Raw genomic sequence first — 21,196 nt, 5'->3', positions numbered from 1 at the left:
GCTGGCTCAGACATCAGCAGTAGCATTACTACAGCTAGAGAAGAGCTCAGGCACACTTTGCAGAACTAAGCTCCAGGCAGCTGTGACTATATTCTTAGGAGTACCTATGGCAACCAGGCTAAAGGGGGCTCACCTACAGTAAATTTGAAGTAATTCCTTTCAGTTAGTTTGAAATAAATCCACTCACTTTTGATTAAGGTAAAAAAAATAAGTTCCCCTTGCACAGCTGAATACAGCTGCCTTGGCAGCACCAGTCTCAGTTTGAAAGCTCAGCTGATTCCATCTTTGGCTGGAATGAGCTGCATTTACATTATGTTAGGAATGACTTAATTATAATCACCAAAGCTTTTCAGTCTTCACCTACTTTCATGCATTTAACATCAAATTATGTTCACACCTCTTACAACCAAGCTGACTTCTGAAATATTTACAAGCAGAAAGATTGGCCCATTTGCTCCCAAGAGACATCATCAGAGGAAGAAGGATGTCACCTGGATGGCACTCTGCTCTTGCGTGCAACTTACTGTTTGAATGCAACCAGAAGTCTGGTATGAAACTATGCTGCACTGAGGAACATGTGGAAAAACGCAGTTCTTCCCACTTTTGTGAGCCCATTTACTGCCATGATTTTTACTTTCTTCTGCTTTTACTGGTTCCAGTATGTATATTTGGGATTCTCAGAGTGGGGAGAAAATAATGTGTTACCACAAATAAGAGAGTGATGTCCTGGCCATACTGGCATACCAGGAGCAAGAACAATAAAAACATTCACAGTAATCACATGTAGGCTATGCTTGTGATGAGCTTTGACTGCAAGCTTTTCAGGAGCTGTTCCTCAGCATCTGAATTGCCGAGAACTCGCTGCCCGGAATAATGACCCATTTCCTTATCACGTCATTATATGAAAGTTAGTTCTCGCTGTGCTATCTCAGGTAAGATGCAATGAAAAGAGAAATAAATAAAAGATACTGTAACCTCATAGCCCTGTAATGCAGTTTTACCATTGCTAGCAACAGACTGTAAGCTTTGTACAGAATTGCAAGGCCAGAGGACTGAAGCTTGGTAAGCTTGCTCTGTCTGAACTTTTCTTGACCTGTCTCCAGCTTTATTTACTTAGTTTAGCTGTGACATCTATTTCCCTAGTTGACCAGTTGTCTATGGTTAATTTATTTTACTTTTATCATTGTATAGTGCAACTTCATGTATGTATAGATACAAAGCAGTAACCAGCAGTTATGCTATACAGAATGAGGTGTTTATGACTCCAACATGATGAAGTAACTCAGAGAATGTCAGGCTTGGTACAACAGCAGAGGCCTCCAGCAGTGAAGACAAGATGGGGGGAAGAGGCCACAAGCACAGGATGCTGGAAGAAAGGGGCACAGGCTGGCACTGGAGACCCCATAGCTATAAGCCACTGACTGAGCTATGAAAGTTGAAGGTCAGTTGAAGAAATGGAGCCCTGGCCCTGGACAGAACTGATTATGGGGGTAACAAAGAGAAAAAGAAACCTGGCTTAGGTAAAGGCATCATATACAGCAAACTCAGGTCTAACAGGGAAATGCACACCAATGTGGACATAGCAAAGATATAAAAGCATGTTAGCGAATGTATGAAAATTACTCCAAATAGATGCTAGAGTGAGGAAAAAGAAACCATCAACACAGATAACACATTCATCACAGCAAAGGATTCCAGATGCTGATGATTCACTATTAATGCCCTTTCACTGCCACCAGTATGAAACTGTCAACCTGAAACTGTCAACCTCAGCACCCAGGGGAGCAATGGAGAGGCAAGTATAACAGAAAAAAAAAAAAAAAAAGGTCTACAAATGAGGAAGTGTTCATATAACAATTTTAACTGCATTGTTCCTTTTCCCATAAGCATTGGATCTAGACTAATAGCGGTTCTTGGACTGGACTGTTCAGGTTTTAGTTATATTAAAAATGAATTCATGTCTCTGTAAATGGGGGATGTTTTTTTCTGGGAAAAAAAAAAAAAAGCAAAAACAACAACAACCACAGCAAAACACCTCACTCTAATTGGAGTAGTCTCTATTTCCACCAATAGCTGAATACACAGATTAGCCCATCTGGCTAATTTAATCAGAAACACAGCAAATATGAATACTCTCAATTAAGATGAGCTATGATAATCGTATTTAAAATGTATTGTGATACAGACAGAAGGTAAGACAGAAACTTCTGTGTACATTTTGATAGAACACAGCAACACAGATGGACTCAATTATATCAAAGTATATTACATTTAAGTCTGGCCACTAACAAAATTGCATATCACACATAATTAACATCTAGTATTTATTGTCTTGATGGATTGTAGAAGCCATTCTCTTAATATGATTCAGAGAAAGTACTGCACGTTTATTTAAAGCAATTAAGTACATCTCAGTAAGGAAAAAATAGACTGAAAATAAAGAGGCACTATACCTTGTGCCAAATATCATATTCTCAGATGAAACAAAATGGCATAAAACCATTGATCTCCATCAGGGTGTGATCTGTTACAGGCGTTAACGACTCATGCTGCAAGGAACAAAACATTCTCCAGCAAACACTGCGAATCACTCTCTGATAATATTACCCTACTATTGGCTGTTCCCCTGCCCCTTCCTTCTTAGTGAAAGTTCAAGACACTGTTCTAAAGTATGGATACAACTCATCTGCTTCAGCATAGCAATGACTAGAAATCCAAATAATGTCTTTAAGAGCTGGAAAAATTCATATTCTTTTGACCACAGTTGATCGGTGACACCCAGCACATAGGTTCCTGTACTACACAAGCTCCATCGCAGAAGAGAGGTGCACCCTCTTCTTAGTGTTCATTGTATCACCTAATTTAGTGTCCATCTCCTAATCAACAACTGCCTTAGGAAAAATAGTAATGTAACACATAACTGATGACAGGCAAAGACATTGGAAGAAGGTGATGCAGAAAGTTACATTTATTAAATCTTTGCCTGAGCGATAAATAATAAAGCCTGCATTTTGATTATGTTCAATGGCTGCAGAATTAACTTATAAAAAATATATAGTTACCAAATATCTTGAATTCCTTGGAGTTTCATTCAAACTATTCCTGATAACAAGGAGAGGAGGAGCACACAGAGTCAGCAGCCCTTCTGATACTAGTTAGAAGGATCAGAGAGCATGTAAGCAAAGTACAGATGACAGAAATAAGATGTTTATATAAATTTTCTAGTGTACAGAATTCAGGTTGTCAGAGAACCTGAGAAAAATTATTTGTATCCTGTAATTAAACCAAATGTTCTATATCTGAAAATCATGTATCATATCTGTTCTTAGCTGTATAACTGTTTGTCTGGTAAAGTTAGAGGGTACCTTAACAGAAGGTACCCTCTAACACAGGGAGACAAGAATTATATATTTTTTCTAACATTTCTCTGGGCTGGCTATGCCTCAGTTTTCAGGGCTGAGCTATCTGCTTTTCCAGATATAAAATTATCTGGAGGGGATGTTTCAGTGCCAGGCCTTTAGATGCACAGATAGTCCAATGCTACTTCTGGGTAAAAAAGGGGAAAAAAGGGAGGGAGAGGGAGGAGCAAAGATTTGGAGATTCTGAAGCTGTATTTGACAGTATTGAAAAGCAGGAGGCATGCTGCCACTGATTGCTATATGATTTCGTTGTAAGAATAATTACAAGGCCACATATGCAGCCTTTTCCCAGCTACAAAAACATGTCAGTTTGTCATAATCCTTTTCTAATTAGCGGTGAACATTTTGTCTTTGAGTTGCTGACTCCACCTTGATGACAAGCAAACAACTGTAAAGCAAAGCTTTCAGTAGCCTTTTGGTCTGATTTCATCACTGCTCAAAGGTAGCAACTTAACCAAGCACTTGGGAACCTCAAATGCTCTTTGTGTACTCGAGAGACCACCTCAGGAAAACTTTCTTAGCTTGTTTAGACACTCAAGACATCTAAAGAAATCTAAAATTTCAGGCTTTTATAGTGCATCAGTGGGAGAAAATAATGGTCTTTCAACAGGCCTTTTACTGGCCTGTCATTTTGCAGGAGTCTAGCTTTAGCCTGAGTGCTTGGTCAAACACTTTGGTGGGGAGGTGGGGAAGACATTATTAGCATTCTCCTGTGGCTTGTGGTGGTCCTCTTTCAGCCACCACAGCTGCTTCCTCTGCTGCCTCCCTGCATTTTCCCGTGCTCGCTCAAATCTTCTATTTATAAAAGAGAAAGGATATAATTTCTATCAAGTATTAGGAGAAACCCAGCTCTGTGCCCAAATAACATTAATAATCCAAAGCTCCTAAGATAAAACCATCATCTTCCCTTTGTTCACAACCTGAAATTTGCACAAGGGTGCTGAATACATCCCCAGCTGTTTGCAGAACTGGCAACAAAGTCAGTTAAGGTTCTGCATACAGAAAAGATGTCAGAATCTGCTGCTTAGCTCTCCAAGCTTCATTTCTAAAACTGCCTTCCCTCCACAAGGAACAATTTGAGTAAGTGGTTTCTCTGTAGGCAGTCTTCAATAGCCTTGTCAGGAAGCAAAAAGCAAAACAAACAAATGAAACAAACAATACAATGAGAAATAATGGCTAATAAACAGGGAAATGCAGCAATCTAATCAGACTGTATTTTCTATTTTTATACACTGGGGACCAAATCTAGCAGTGATGTGAATTGGTTAAGACTGAAATCCATCCTAATTCTTATCAAATCACTCTCAGTGAATCAGAGGTGCAATTGGGAAAAAAAATGCTATCTCGTTGAATATTCACTTCCCAGCAATAGAAAGAGTGAAGTTGCTGCTTTTACTTAAGAGGCTTTTCTACAAACAACATTCTAAAACATTGTAACAAAACAAAACAAACAAAAAATATGCACACATAAATACATATATAAAAATCCATATGTATGCACACAGATGATAATGTGTTTGTTTTAATTTAAAGAAACCGTGGCTGTCCCCAGCCACTGGAACACATTACTTAGACAATCTGTGTGTGGTTCATGAAGAAATGCATGATGTTGAACTGTTAGGATACCAGCAGTACCAATGTTTTTTTCAATGTACACAAGTTTTATGGAGAAAAGCAGCAGAATTCAGGTGTATCCTATATTCTGGCCAGCCTGTACTTAAATCCTTCACCCATCTTGTGGTCCACTGCTGTAGCATAGCCAGATTTAGGTACTGAAGCTTTACTCATAGGGCCAGCCAAATGTAAAATAACTTCAAATTCACAGCTCTTGCCCTAATCAACAGGATAAATAAGTTTCTTTTCTTCTGCTTCCATATTTGCTGACAATCAGTTTAGTTCAACAGAGGGGTGGAGGAAGACAGCAGAAAGTGGTGCATGCTGCCACCAGCTCCCTTTGGGGTGTGCGTGTCAGCATCCCTTCTGGGTTCAGATTCTTGCCAGTGCAGTTCTGCATATCTGTGTTGTCTTCCTCCTCTAATCTCTCTTAAGTCGCATACTGTGTAATGATCATTTCAATCTCATTTCTACCTCTCTAATAACAGCAGTGTACTCGAGCAATATGAACATCGTATCTCTTACCATCTTTAACTCCAGTGGCTGTTGGCAATTCCTTTCCTGGTGGAGGCTTGGCAGGCGTTAAGCAAATTTGATCCCACTCATGAATGAGATGTTTCAATGTTTCTTCCTGTAGTGGCCAGTTCTGGGAATCAAAATGAAGGTGGTTTTAGTTACAGCAGAGAGAACTATAATTCTTTTCTTTTTGCCCCATTTTATTTCTGCGTTTTTATGAATCTTTCCTATTTCATGTGGCTAACATGTGTTCCAAACAGTTCAGTGTTCCAAACAGTAACCAAGATATTCTCAAAACTGGGCAATTTTTTAACCTTCTGCCATAATACCATGTTCTGCCATTGGATTGCCTTTGACTTTGGAGGCAAATAGCCCATCATTAGATGACCTATGCTTTGCAAATTCAGCTACTTTTAACAATGACAAGTTAGATGATGAATAACAGGGAAGATATGAGAATTTCCTCCTATGGAAAGAACGAATACGAGACCACCTCCTCTAGAAATCTATCTGTATAAAAGCAACACACTTTACCTTCCTTAGTTTACATTCTAATATTCTCAGGCTACTGTAACAGTATTGGGAACATTTCCACTAGTCAAAAAGCTGTAACATCTTAATATCTCTCTAATGAACGTTGGCACCAAATGTGTTGTATTCCAGCAGAATACAGCCTGTTTTTAACAAAACAAGTTCTTTCAGAGAGAGGTGAAATCTGGGCCCAGGTTCCTCATACATTTGTTTGATTGCATTTTGTTTCGGTAATGCTTCTCCGATAACGAGTTATAAATCTATTCTTACATGCATTTTACTAGTAAGAGGCAGCCTTATTGAATTATTAGTGAACCCTTTTTCTAAGTTGCCTCAGGAAGGGAAGGATTATTTTTAAATATCTCTTCGAATCAAAATACTTCTAATAATTACACACCATCTCTCTGACTGCCTGTTGTGTACATGTTCTTTTGCTCTGTCATACTCACAGTTTAGGAAAGGAGATATTTATCAGTATCAATAAGACCAACATGACAGGTCTTACTCTTTAGTGTCCTTTTCAAATCTCATACTACAAATTGCCAGCCAGGCCAACCACTGAATAGCATGCATTCATTCAAGGGCTTCTAATTGCTTTTCCAAGTATCATTTCAAGTAGTCAGGCATAATAATTTCACTGGATGTTAAAGCATGGTCCCTTTTGATTTAAAATAGAACTAAGATGTGGGGGAGGAGGAAGGGTCAAATTATTTTCTTATAACTTTTACTTTTTTTTTAAGTTTTGTTTAAAATTTCAGCCAGCAAGGAAGCCTGAACCCAAAGAAGATTTCTAATTACAGTTTTATTGAATTAATGTAATTGAAGTTATTGCTTAAGTGTTTCCTCTCGTTAACACAAAGATTTAATTGACTTTGTTTCAAATCTGTAATCTGCGGTAGGATTCTCCTGTTAGGTTTATTTCAGTCTTCCTACACCTGGGTATTTCTCATAAACCTTTTGCAGCCATAGTTAGTAGTGAGGAAAAACAGCTCTTATGTCCAAAGGGTAAAAAGTGTATATAGTGGACATTAAGCTAATTTTTTCAGACCTATGTAATATCACGTATATCCATATTCTACATAAAATCAGCTTAACTCTTGATAATGCTGAACATCCATGAATCTTACTTTTATTAGAAAGAGCGTCACAAAAATCATGCTACTTTTATTAAGACAACATATGCCACTGGGCTTACTCAGGGCACCTACACAACAGAGGTACAGGATTTGTTACACTTTAACCACCAGATATTAAAACAATGCTGCAGTTGTTTGAGGTTGGTAGAGTAATTAAAGGACTCTGGTGACAGAAGATCAAAGAAAACTACAGCTGTAATCCCTCCTGCAGAATGTCACCCACAGGCCAGGTGCATGGAAGGCCAGCTCACTCTCTAACCCAGTCAATTACTGTATATCAAAATCAAACCATAAAAATAAGGGTTATCTCTGCCTCCACTCCTTTCCTACATGATTCTTTCTAAATAACAACCTTGCTTCATGCTTAAAACAGGTTATCTTCTCAACCTCAGTTTAGCTTACTTTTGTTTTATTTAAGAAATACTAATTCCATTTCCAAAGACATGCAGCTTAAATTGTACTGTGCCCTACAGGCATCATATAAAGAAGTTGAGATAGCATCTCTGCCTTTTGTGTAACATTCCTGTTACAGCCAGAAAGACACCATATACCAATAGTTGGTGACAAACTTTAAGGGCATTTTAAGCCTGCAGATTATAGAATTTAAACTATGTTCTTTCATATTACATGTTTTTGTTTGTTTTGTTTTGTTTTCCTTTGTAATTAGGGTACAATGGAAAAGTTTCTGGGCTAAATAGTTCAGAACTTCCTAAATCCACTTGAAATGTTTTTGTTAAAGAACAGAAATTGATAATTAATTATTATTAGAAAAGTCCACTCTATGAAGAAATATATAGTTACAAGAACACTAACTAAAGAATAACAACAAGAAAAACCACCCTTCCCATCCAGTCCAATTTATGAACTTAAAAGAAAATCATTCTGACTTCATAATATCAATTAAGAAACCTGTAATTGAATATAATATATATATATATTAAAATATATATTCAATCTAATAGTTCTCTGCTTCCCAACACCTTTCGTTAGTTCCTTTTTGGATAAAGTCTGACTTATGTGTCCCTTGAAAGGAACTGTCACAATCACACCTATCAGCATCCTAAACAAAATTGTTTCCCCACTTTAATTTGGAAAAATTGAACCATTTTGTGACAGTCATACAGAAAGACTGTTGCCTTTTTTCCCATTAATTCACCTAGAAATATTAATGACTTTCTTTTTAATCTATCTCTAGTTCTTATTTAGTGGGGGTGATATAAGCTAATGAAAACAGGAACTCTTACCTTTTCAGCTTCTACTTATTATTGTTAATCATAATACTTCATTCTTACGTATAAACCAGCCAATAAGAATAGACACTCAAATGACATTTATTCCATTAAAATAACACACGTATAAAAACAGAACCTTCAGAAAACATCTTTTAAATTTTCTTCAAAACAGCGGGCTGTTGGCTGTTGTTACTTTTATGGGGTAGAATTTCATGGTCATTTTCCACTTCGTTTCAATCCAAACACAGTTTATAAATACATGGGAATGCTAAGCCTTTGGATGGATTTACACATTTTCATAATGTTACACAGGCATACCCTACTAAGAATTTTTATAGCCATACAGGCTATAAAAATACAGACTTCTACCAAAATATATATATATATAGCAAGAGATTCTTAATAAACCTCCCGTATTTTTTTCAAAAATTCCAAGGCAGAGAATACAGAGTGATCAACTTCTTATAAAGATTTTGTCTTTAATTCTGAGGAAGAAGCAGCCTACTGTTTTAATGAATAACCACTAAATGGCTGCTGCGCTAGTGGATATTGATTTCAGCAGGGGCTACTTGTCTCCTAGGTTGACATTTAATATCTGTTAAAGGGATTCTCCTGCTGAGTGACTTAAGCACAAGCATTACATTAGGACTACAGCCAAGCTTGTTGGGATTAGTAATTCTCCTTGAAAATATCTTTCAGTCAGCACTATGAAAAGCCAAAAGCAAGGCAAATTTTTGATTTGGTAAAACTGGAATGAATGGCTGTAGATTATGGTTGTGTCAGAAAACCTCAACATTTAACTCCTTCCTATAGTTTTCTTCATTGCACATCAGGAAACAGACCTCCTGATGAAAAGCATCCTGCCCCAACAGCACTGCAAATATACTCTGCACTCCCATGTCACTTGTTATGACTGTGTCAGTGTACCTACATAAACTCTCCCGTTCAAATTAAGGATGAGAGCTGCCTTGTTGTATAAGAAAGAAAAGAACCCACAGACAGTACAACATGTGCTCTGGTTTCCTCTGTTTATATCAAGAGAGAAACTTCAATTTACACCAGTTTGTTCCTGCTTTTATTATATTTGAAGTGTGAATCCGATCTCAATCTGAATTTCTTTACAGAGTTTAGAAGTTTTGCTTTAGCTTTACTCTCAATTTTTCCCCCATGACTTACTAGCAAGCTGTATGATATGTTCACATCTATATCTAAAATCTAATAAAAATAAAAATAAAAAATAAAATAAAAGCTGTAAGAGGCTATCTAATTTTAGTGAAATTTTGTTAATTTAATAATTTAATTTCTTCTCTTTGATCTTTGATTTAGTCAAAACCACCCAACACCTGGAATAAAGCTTTTCAGCTGAGACATTCCGGCACCCAGAACTGGATTCCTTCACCTTCAGTGTCTGATTCCCAGCATTTTTTACCATCTGCCATAAAACAGAGATTATCACAGTAAATTTTCCCATTTTCACCCTAGAACAGAGAGAGTAAAAGAGAAAAAAATGTTATGATCTGATCTGTGAACACTTCCATCCATCACTGAACATGAATCTTTGGAACAGTTTTGACATAAAAGCTAAATCCAGAAACTTTGAGGTAGCACAATCCTAAGGATTGTGGGGTACAATAAAATAAACAGAAAATAGATTTACCTGAAAGATAAGAAACCATTTTTTTCATTGTTTGGTGGAAGAGGAAGTATATAGATCTCCCAGATTTGAGGTAAATGATGAACCACAACTGTTGGGTATTACGAGTGAAAGACATTACAACTCAACTCCCTCTTTTCATTTGTTTTGTGAGCCATGAACCTTACCTTTAATGAGTGTTGTAATAGCATATGCTTTTCTTGAAATTTTTGTTTGTTTGCTCTACATTTTGTTCCCTAATTATGTCTCTTTTCCCCAAAGGAGTGACTGGGTGAGGTGGAGTGCTCTGGAAAGGGGCTGGGCAGTTCTGGTCTGCTCAAGGCAATATAGGCTGCAAGTTAGGCTGGGCAGAAGAGTCACAGCAAGGACTTGGGAACTGGGTGCAGGTAGATGGTTCCTCAGAAGAGTCAGAATCCAGATGTCACTGTGCATAGTTTGCTGCCACTCAGAAAGCTCTTGAGTTGGCTGGTCACAGGGACGCTCCTGAAAAGTCCTGTTGTTGATAAGACCTTTAGTTCTGTTCTTCCTTTGAATTACATTGCGTTTTCAACTTTAAAAGGCTTTATTGTCTGTTTTATTTGAATTAAAATTGGCTATTTGTTTATTTATTTATTTTGACTGAAGATATCTTCTATTTGTTAAAAGTCTCCTAGGAGTATTCTATAATGCAAAGATCCAGGAAGATCTACTTTAAAGTTGTGGTCACCTTGGGGGTTTGGTTAGAATTAGATTAAGCAACTGTCTACTTACTGACTTAATACCTGCTATTACCTGTATTTTCCCACGTATTTTATGAATGTAAGCTTGACAACTAATTTACAGCTGAGGCTTCAAACTAAATGGCAGACAGTCTAAAAGTTAACTTGATTTTCTCAGTCCCTGCAAGAATTCAGCACAGGGTCTCAGAAGCAAAACACTGAACATTGAAATTAAACTTTTTTTTTTTCCTATCTTTCTCTCTTTCCAGTCTGCATAAGCATCAACATAACGCAGTTTTATTCCTAAAGCTGTATTATTCATTACTGTGCACTTCTGCAAAATCCGTATTTAGGTTATGCTCATGTTACCACAAGCCTAGTATCATTTGACTCACTTTGCACTGACATGAATGATGACAAAACAGTAGGCAATGACAAATCAGTTGTATAGATAGGTTTCCTAGGAAACTGAAATTGTCTGAGCTTTTCCAGTATAAAATAAAAATATATATATAATAATAATAATAAAAAAAAGTTGTATAACTTTTTCCTTCTTTTATTCCTATGATTGTTCTAACAGGATCTCTTATGTGAATTCTCCCATATCATTGAAGTCCTTTCCAGAAATCTGGATTAAATCCTCTGAACTATATAGCATAATAATCTCCTACAGTTATTTTGCAGGTCAACAGGCAAAGGGGAAATAAAGCCTTCTATACAGAAGATATGTAAGAAGATTTGTTTTCTATAAACTTCTAAGAGGTGAACTTCTTGGATTTTTGTAATAAAATACTGGCAGAATGTCTGTTTTTTGTTTAAAACATATAAAACTTCTATATAAAGGTCCAGAGAAATACTGCAAATGGAAGGGTAAATTCCATTTCTGGGACACACTGTTTCTGATTTTAACTTTATTTCATTACAACAGTGAATAAATCCTTAAAGAGTTTGACATAAACATATTTTATTGAGTTAAAGCAGTAAACCTGAGGAAAATTCTTTTTAAAATAACTTACTAAAAAATACAATATCCTAAGTTGAACTGAACTGAACTAATGATGGCCATGACAACTTTTAGAATAACTCCATTGAAGCAAACGTACAGAGTGAGGTGTTTTTTTTTGTTTGTTTGTTTGTTTTTTTCCCCACTATTCAACTTATTTTAGAACCAAAAAGCATCAATTCAACCTTCTTGTCTGAAGATGAGCACGTAGAGACCGATTTCAGCACTGAGTTCAGTTTGAAGTCAGTTATACCTACTAGAAAAACAATGAATTTGAGGTATAGTTGGTGATAATGTAAAATCCACTTCACAGCTAAGTCATTCTAATTCCTTACCTAAACTTTTAAAAACTGAGCCCTTTTTTTTTTTTTTTCATATTTGTCTAACTAGCTTTAAACCAGATCTTGCTGCTCTGCTGTATTTATTTATGGCTTGATTAAAATGTCATGAACTAATTCCAGAAAGATGACTGGGGTAACTCTCCTCAAATCATAATTTAAAGATGTTTTGCAAAAATCATCATCATCGTTTTCACAAATATCTCAAGACAGAAGGCAGGTATGAATTATCAACTAATGACCTTGGATCAGCTTTACTCTTCGTTCAAAACCCCCTTCTGGTTTGGAGAAAAGGGGATTCCTATGCAGGAATGTAAGACAAAACTGGTAAACTTCAATGTATAAGGCCAAATTCTATCTTGTGCACGAACTAGTTCTGTTATGTTTCCTTGGTTAAACAAACACACAAGAAAAAAAAAAAAAAAGACGGATTGAGTTCTTCATTGTGTTGTGAACTGACCACAAATCTTGCACAGTATACTCATTTTCATATGTTCCCTTTGGACTTTTCTCTCTTCTCTCTTGCTTCTTGTTCTTTTTATTCTTCTATAGAATTGGGATTTATTTTTATTTTTTTAACAGATAAGGAGAAGGACTTTTTTCATTCATACTACAAGTAGGAGGTAGATGGGAGAAAAAAATAAAATATATATATATAATTTCTTAGGCACTTCACCAGATCATTAAATAGCAAATGAAATGTTTATCTGAATCCTCTGTGAATAAGGCATCTGCAACAAATAATTAATCTATATTTTCTATTGAGTTTAAAGTAACAGTAATTGTATGTATTGCCTTAGTTTTACTGAATATTCCAGATTATTTTTTTTCTGTTTTCTGACAATTTCAAAGATAGTTGAAACAAATAGTATTTAATTAACAAATCTCGGCGTACGAAGGAGAAACTTATTTTGAAAACGCATGACAACAGAGAAGCACTTGGATTTTTATCAAAACCAGTGTTCAATGTTACTTTAACACATTTTTCCACAGTGTACTTCTCTGCTGAAATACACTGCTCTTACAAGGTTTCTTATTTGTTCTTATGTGTCAGTTCTTTCTGGCACTAGTATTTTGTTCCAAAAGGCATTAAATCCAGTGGTAATTTTGTATATTTGCTTCACTAAGTCCTGGATCAGACCTTATTTGTACAGAAAGCAGAAGAAAAGGCTTGTGAATTTCTTGCAACAGTTGCAGTACAAAAGCATTTCTAGGTGTAGTACAAAGATACCCCAAGGGGGCAGATATGATTTGCAGTTTCTAATTATTTGTTCTAAGAGAGCTCTACATCTCTTTTTTTTTTTTTTAATATATTTGTGTAATCTTCTCCTGAGAGCAGTTCCCAACATGAGCAACACTCCCCAATTTTCATAACATTTCAGAAATGTGCTGGGCTATTGCCCCTTCCACCTCTGCATCCTCAGGGCACTGCTTGTCTCAAATTGTACGTCTGAGAGTGAATTTGGCCCTGAGCACTATGTTAACAATATATTAGCTAAGATCCACATGTTATAACTCAAACATGGTGAATCTCTGTCTTACAATCCCACTGTGCCCCTGGGCTTGTAGCTAAGCACTTTGCCATCTGAAGTGCTCCTTCCATTAGCTATGGAGGATGGATTATTTTTTCCTTTTCTTCTTCTTTTTTTTTTTTTCTGGTGATATGCAGCAGCTTTGTTGGTTTTTTGTTTGTTTGTTTGTGTTTTGTTTTTTCCTTCTCTTTTTTTCATTTTCTGGCATCCCTCAGCAATGGAAAGATACAGATTTGTTTTTATGCAGTAAGGCTTTTCAACGAATAGTTTGCAGTATAGAAAACACGAGGGTCACAAATTACTCCTTAGTGAATCTTTCTTTGCTCAGCTGCCATGTAGATATAATATTTCTAGTATCTCTTTTTATGTTTGTCATCAGAGTTTGTGTGCTGTAACTTTCTTTTATATTTGATCTTGCTAGTTTAGGAAGCATATACCATTCCAGGAAGAATATACACAGATGTTAATGATGGGTTGCCTGCACATTCCTGGTATTTTTTTAACAGAGGTTCTCAGCATGTTTTGTAAACATTAATTAATTACCCATTCTGGAAGGCACACAAACATTATAGTCTGAATTATATAGCCAAGGAAACTGAGGTTCACCTAATACCAAGCCCTAGTATTTGCAGAGGCTGGGTACCCCCCAGTCCTAGTTAATTGGAATTACAAGCATTCAATACCTTGAAAACACCTTCCCAGAAGGCTACCCATAACCAACACTGCAGATCTGGAAACAACCCAAGAGTCCTGATTCCTTGCCCCTACACTCATCAGATCATTCCCTTTCCCACAATTAAAAGAAAATTAAATTGACGGAGACAAACAGCATGAACAGCATCAGGCATCTTCATTTGGCCACGGCCAAATCAATTATTGTTAGCAGGTGTTTTAACATGGACTAGCTGATGCTAATTATCATAGACTGTAAAGCTTTTCTATTATGAAGAAGAAACATCAAGCGATTGCCATTCACTCTAAAAGGAAGTAGAAAATAGAGTCTGCCTAGTCAGAAGGAAGGAAGGAAGGGAGGGAGGGAAATGTTTTTTTCTAGCCTCTCTCTACCAATAATATTCTATGTTGGTGGTAAAATACTCTACTTAAGTTTTGCGTATAACAATATTTCAGGATAGGGTAACGTTAGTTGTGGGCACAACTAATAGATAAAAGCACAGGTAACTCTCTGATACATGCTGAAGGGGCTTCTCCATGTAATCTTACAACACAGCAAGACATATATTCTTAGAATAAAGCCTGTTTTGTTGTTATCGTTTGTTGTTACTTATAAGTTGGAAGAACTTTTTCTATATGCAACCACAGATACTGCGGCTCACAGCATCCTTTTCTGATCTTTTTCACTGTGTGGTGATTTCATCCACATTTTGAAGCAGAGCACACTGAACATACCAAATAAGCCCAGGGAGAAAAAAGGAAAGGGATTTTGTCTTTGTGCACACTTTTTACATCTGACGGTGAAGGCTTTTTTGATGTTTAACCATTTGATTCTCATCTGATGAAGTGGTTCCAGGTTTTGAATAAAAATTGCCTTCGTTTTTCATCTAGCAGCACTACACAAGAAAATAAAATATCCATCACAGAGGTATTGGGATACATAATGTCTGCATACCCAGGTTTTATTCCTTGTTACTTTGCTAGAGACATAAAAAGGTGGTAAATATGATTTGAATCATATGATTTTAGGGATGAAAGTTGTTTGAAATCTGAAGCCATTAGAGTATGTAAGGTTTCATAACAAATATGGTTTAAACACTTTTTCTCACTTTCAATGTGCTTCTACTATACTCACATAAAATTGTCTCTTTAGAGTGATGGAGTTCTTATTAGGCACTTTTTTACTTCTACATTATCTCTTCTAACCTGGCACTGTTTACTATTTTTGCAACAAATCAAGCACATTATCAATTGACAGATTCTGCAGCACCTTTCCCCCCCCTCAAACAGAAAAACATGTGACTTTAACAGGGGATGAGCTGCAGTAACCTTCCTCACTCCTGTGTGTGTGGAGTCAAAGAAGGAATGGGAGGGTTGTACAGAATGGAGGTTTTTATTAAAAGCCAAATCGTATTCATCCAACCTGATCAGCTTTCCAACCTGATATTTGTAACTAAATGCAGTTAGAATGTAGAAGTTCTCTCTCTGCATGTGTGAATTTAAATGAATTCTTGTGCCATGGAGAACATTAGTTCAATTTTGTACTTTAATTTAAAACTCAGAAATCCCTCGAGCTGTTTATTTTGGTCTCTATGATATGAACTCTTCAGGCTAGATAACATGATATCTATGTCTTGCACAGCACTGAGCACACTGTCAGTTTTAAGCAAATAGTAAATAACAATAGCACCAAATGTTATGCACAATGAAACACCATTTCCTGGCTTTAAAGTGGAACTGGCAACATTTCAAAGGTCTGGAGGTTCTGTCTAGATAAATGAGTTGAGTCAAAATAAAACTCCAGAGACCTACTTTTGAGCAAATCCATCTCCCCAGTATGTTCCAAGCCCAATTGTGAAATCCAGACTTCAGGATTTAATAGCTGGATATGAATTATTTCCAAGTTTTCAGTGCCTCAGTTCAGCCAATTATGATGAGAATATTTGAGCTGATTTCAGTGTTATAATAACATTTTCTATCACAATTTTTAACGTGAAAAAGTCTTGAATCTTGGGAATATGTATTTTGTTGTTAGTTTCTTTTATTAAGAGAGTCCATGGAAGAATTGTAAAAAATAAATAAATACATAGACAACAGGAAAATCTGATTTTCCTTTATTCCTTAGTCTCTGATTTAGAGACAAAACCTGTGGATGCTATCTGGAAACTAACCAGGTAAATATGACCAGAAAACAGACAAGCAAAAAAGACTGCATGTGATGTGCTTGACCTCCTTTGTTCATGGCTAAGTATGTGCATACCATTTTTGATTCTTAAAATGTATTCAAATTCCACACTTTTGCTTTCTCTGGTTGTGAAGCTCTCTTGAAATATCCTAAACATCTACTATTATCTCAACAGGCTGGCATTGGTATGGAAGAACAGATATTCCCTTCCAAATTTTGCACCAAAACTCAAGTATAACTCTGAACTTTAGATCCATTCTTTTTTTTCCAGAAACTTTTTAATCATAGTTATCATAACCACCTTATGTTCCCTTTTGAAGCTCACAAAGGCTCGCTTACTATGGCCAGTAAGCACTGTAAGACCTTCTCTTTTTTATGATTAACCATCTTCTGGTTGACATAACCTTGGTTGATTAAATTCCCTGCTCCCTTCTGACAGGCACTAACTTAACTTCTAACCAAGCACCCCCCCCTTGATGTCTCCAGTGAACCATTCACATCATCTCCATCGTTATATTCTACAGGAGCCCAACATAATACATATTCCCTCAAAAATATCCTAAGTTCTACACCATTTGTCAGTGACAGACTTTTTGGAATCTCATTTGTTAAAAGGCATTAACCAAAGAGCTAGCCTTTCCCCCAATGAATTAATTATTATGATTAATCTTATTTCTTACTTGGATTGTTTTATTGATGAAAAGTTATAACATTTTCTGATTCAATCTGTTGTCCATGCAGAATGTTCTGGATGAGATCATTTTAATTTTAGAAATATAGCAGCAAAATGCAGCTAACTTAAGCAGACCAATATCTTAATGAAAAACTACAGAAAGAAATGGAAATCCAGAAAAAAATTAGAGGTTATTACTGTCCCAATTCATTGTCTAAGTCATTTTAAATAGTCAGCATGAGCAGTAACTAAAATAAAAATGCAAAATTGCGCTTCGCTTAACAGTGAGTTTAGGGAGCTGCACAAAATCTACATGCTGTCCAGAATGAATTTTTTGGGATTTGGATAATTTAATTCACCAAAGCTCCTTTGGAAAACACAGCCTGAGCTCCATTAATTTACACATGAACAAGCGAAAGGAATGTGTATGCTGGTACAAAGGTTAATTATGAAGTGATTTTACATCTGAGGTAAATGATATTTATTCTGGCCTATATTGGATAGGTACTAGGAATATATGACACTGACATTTTCTCCTGCATTGGGGATCAAAGCAAAACCAAAATACGGTTCTAATCATGCTCTCAGCCATCAGGACTCCTTTCCACAGGACTCATTTTCAACCTGAAGGTCATACCTCACAGTATAGCCCCTCCAAACACATTACAAAAAACACTTTAACTCTTCTCAGTTACTTTATAAAATAACACATTTCTGTTTTACTTTGATTTTAGAGTGGCATGTTCCTCATGACAATATACCCCTTCCCATGTCATCAGTTCACACTTTCCACCGCTCTGATCTACAATGGAGCTTCAGCTAAGTCCTTATAAATTGAAATCCTGACTTTCCAACCCAAAGAAGTTTATTGTTAACAAAGCAACACTGATATCTTTAGAACATATGCAAATCTTTAAGAATGTATGTAAAGCAAATAGATGCCTTTTAGTTTTGGTTACTTCCATTACGGAATAATTCCCAATAATCTAAGTAGCAAATATTATTTACAGGACTGAGAACACCAATAAACCCAAGACAGACAGAAGACCCTTGCTAAGACAACATTTAATCACTGATATAAAATAAAAATCCACATTCCCTATCAGAGATCCATGGCAGGAGATCTGGGTTAGAGTAACCATTTGGTAACTTTCTCATCTCATATGGCATTACATATATGAATGGCACTTCCCACATTTCTACTTCCATGACAAAATACCAAAGCTCCAAATACCCTGCAAAAAGGAGCAAAAGGTCCTCGACCTTGTACAGGTTGCATAACAGAAACAGAGTTGAATCAAGCGGTTTCAGGACCGTATGATAGTTCTGACACCTGCAGTGGGAAAACCCCTGAGCCCAAAGCATTTTGTAATCAGTGAGAAAGACACCCTCAGATATCCTTAAGGCAACCACCCTGGGTACTCCAATAGTTTTACTGAGCACAGAGCATGGACAAGTTATATTAAAAAAAAAAATATGCAGTGCCCCCCCCCCCCCCCCAAAAAAAAAAAAGTCTAATTCTTTGCTGACTCATTAGTGTGTTAATTTAAGTCAGGCATGAACAAGTTGTTCATAAATCTGTGGGAAATTCACACAAGTGATGGGGGGTGAGGGAGCAGGACAAAGAACTGTACCTGTTCTAGGAGAAAGAAGAAGAAAAAAAAACTGCATATGCTTGAGGCTAGACTATTGTTCTGAGTGGTAGGATTGTGCTATATTTTAGTAACCCAGGTGACACAAATTAGGAGTAACTGAAAATCTCAGCTCCTTCATGCACTCAGTAGATAGTGATGGCTCATGGGAGCCCCACCTTTCTTCATAAAGCATCTCTAGTGACACCAGGCAGATGCGACTGGAAGAACAGTAACCTGCACAAAGGAAAAAATCTCTTTCTTTTTCCTCCTTTGCATAGCCATGCAGAACCAAAAGGCATAAAAAAACATTTAGATAAATTATTTTATTATGCAGGATACAAGAATAGGAAAGGGCTGAGTAAACACATGCAAAGAATAAAATTCCAAAGCCTGGAGTCATTAAGAGGCCCAGCCTCCCCACTTCATGTGTTTGTATATCATTTCCTTTTTCTACAGGGGCTAGAATCAGAACCGTGACTGTCAGCATAGGAAACTGGAACAGGCACATTACTGGGCAATTGTTAGCAGCAATTGTCTGAGCTTTGTCACACAGGCAACACGCTTCATGGAAGAAAGCTCCCAGTGCTTTTAGGAGTTTCCTAGTTGGCTAATGTTACAACATCAGGTTCATAAGGATCTGTTTTTCTGTTGTTTTTTTTTTTAATAAAAACTGTATTTATGTGCAGAAAGAAGGAAGGTTTTGAGAGTGCAGGATAAAGGTGTGTTTATTTTGTGCCTGATTTCTACCGTACAAAGGACTTTATGTTACTTGTGTAGTCACACAATATTCTGGAAGGTAATAGAAAACCCCTGAATAGAAGGAAAGAGAACGGCATTAGAACAGGAAGACAATCAACGATTCAAGTGAAATACAAAGGAAGCATTGTGAAGGCCTGGTCAGTAACCTTGACAAAGTTTTACTTCATCTATATTTGATTCAGCTTCATGATTTATCTGTCCTCTGAAACAAAATGGCTTCAGTAATGTTACTTTGAAAGAGGAAGTGTGTAAGAAAAAGGAAAGGACAGGGGCGGGGGCTGTCCAAACTCACTGGTAAGATTTGCCTTTTCTCTCTTTCATTAGCATGTACCATGCCAACTACAAAAATACTGAATGTGCCATTTTGAAGACAGAAATGTGATCACATAACACTTGTCCATTGAACCTGTAAAATCTGGTTCAAAACCACCTAGATGTTAGGACACAAATTCACTTTTAAAATCACAGGCCCCCAACACAAACTCAATCCAACAGAATGCTTTGACTTCATCTAATACTTTTTTTTTTTTTGTATATGTACAGTGCACTGATAACAGAGGTAGCACAGCTAGCCAGCTAGAACAGAGTTTGGAGAGCTGTATGATGGAAAGCAAAACCAAGTTCAGTCAGAAATCTTTTTTACAATTTTTATGTCATATAGAAATTGCTACAGCTCTGGTCTTTACACTTCCTAAAATACTTGATTTTATTATAATTATTCATTTGCACATATTAACAATAGTGAAGAGTGCAAGGAGGGAGGATTTTTGTACCCCAGAGTGCCCATCAGAAAGCAAGCTGGCACTGTATCTGTAGGGCATCTCTGACTACCAGTCTGTTGAGGTCTGACCTTGGCAGTGAATGGAGATGGAAAAGTTGGTTCTGGGCCAAAATCAACTTCTAAATCAATTAAACATGCTATGTAACACAGCCTGGGGGTTTCATTCAGACTATTGTAAATACAAACACCTAGAGAGTACCTCTCAGAACTGCGGTTTCAAAAGCAACTGGTCAACTCCAGTTAAAGAGATGAGACAAAAGCCTTGCTTTCTCAGTTTGACATGAGCAATTCCTAGGTAATGCTGCAAACACTGCCTGCTATGTGACTCCTGACCTTCATTCTTTGCTGCCTTGCCCTGGCACATTTTCCAGAATGAGCATGAAACCTTTGTCCCCTAGTTCTTTCAGATTTAGAGTCACTGCAGGAGCAATGAGCTGATCTGTCTTGTTCATGGAAAAGTATTGTATTCTTTGACTTGTGCCTATAGGTAACAGAGTTTTGTTTTGTGCTTCAGCAGCCATCCAGACTAACTCTATCTCATCATGAGTACTTCATGCTTAAAATAAACCCCAATGGACTATGTTGTGTGGGACTCCTATGTTCAGTCTGCAGAATCAAATCTTTCTTGTTAAGACAAAATATTCAAAAATAAAAGCTTGTGGATCTTGTACTTTTCCACTATCAAGAGATAATGGCATCCAGATGCTAGCATGTCCCGCTCTGGAAATGTTGTAGTACTTGGGAAATACATTTAAAACATATTTAAGTTTTTGCACTCTAAAACTTTATGAAGTAAGGAAAAACAAGAAGATTGGCACA

At 36.7% G+C, this 21,196-nt stretch overlaps 1 protein-coding gene across 2 annotated transcripts in view; it reads right to left on the bottom strand.

Moving 5' to 3' along the window:
- The window catches only part of LOC308190308 (uncharacterized protein), a 373,068-nt gene that overhangs the window by 272,710 nt on the left and 79,162 nt on the right, over positions 1–21,196 (bottom strand). The window contains exons 2-4 of one of the 2 annotated variants that reach the window (XM_080581483.1): positions 5,559–5,679; positions 3,063–3,151; positions 2,454–2,549 (exon numbers count right to left, since the gene is read on the bottom strand). In XM_080581483.1, the coding sequence (XP_080437609.1) occupies positions 2,475–2,549; positions 3,063–3,151; positions 5,559–5,679 (285 nt within the window). In that variant the 3' untranslated portion in view covers positions 2,454–2,474. The remainder of the gene's footprint in view (positions 1–2,453; positions 2,550–3,062; positions 3,152–5,558; positions 5,680–21,196) is intronic. The other variant, XR_013947058.1, reaches the window with a different exon arrangement.

The sequence above is a fragment of the Anser brachyrhynchus genome (assembly GCF_964034855.1).
Source record: "Anser brachyrhynchus genome assembly, chromosome: 2".
Lineage (NCBI taxonomy): Eukaryota > Metazoa > Chordata > Aves > Anseriformes > Anatidae > Anser > Anser brachyrhynchus.
This window is presented reverse-complemented; position numbering and strand designations above follow the sequence as displayed.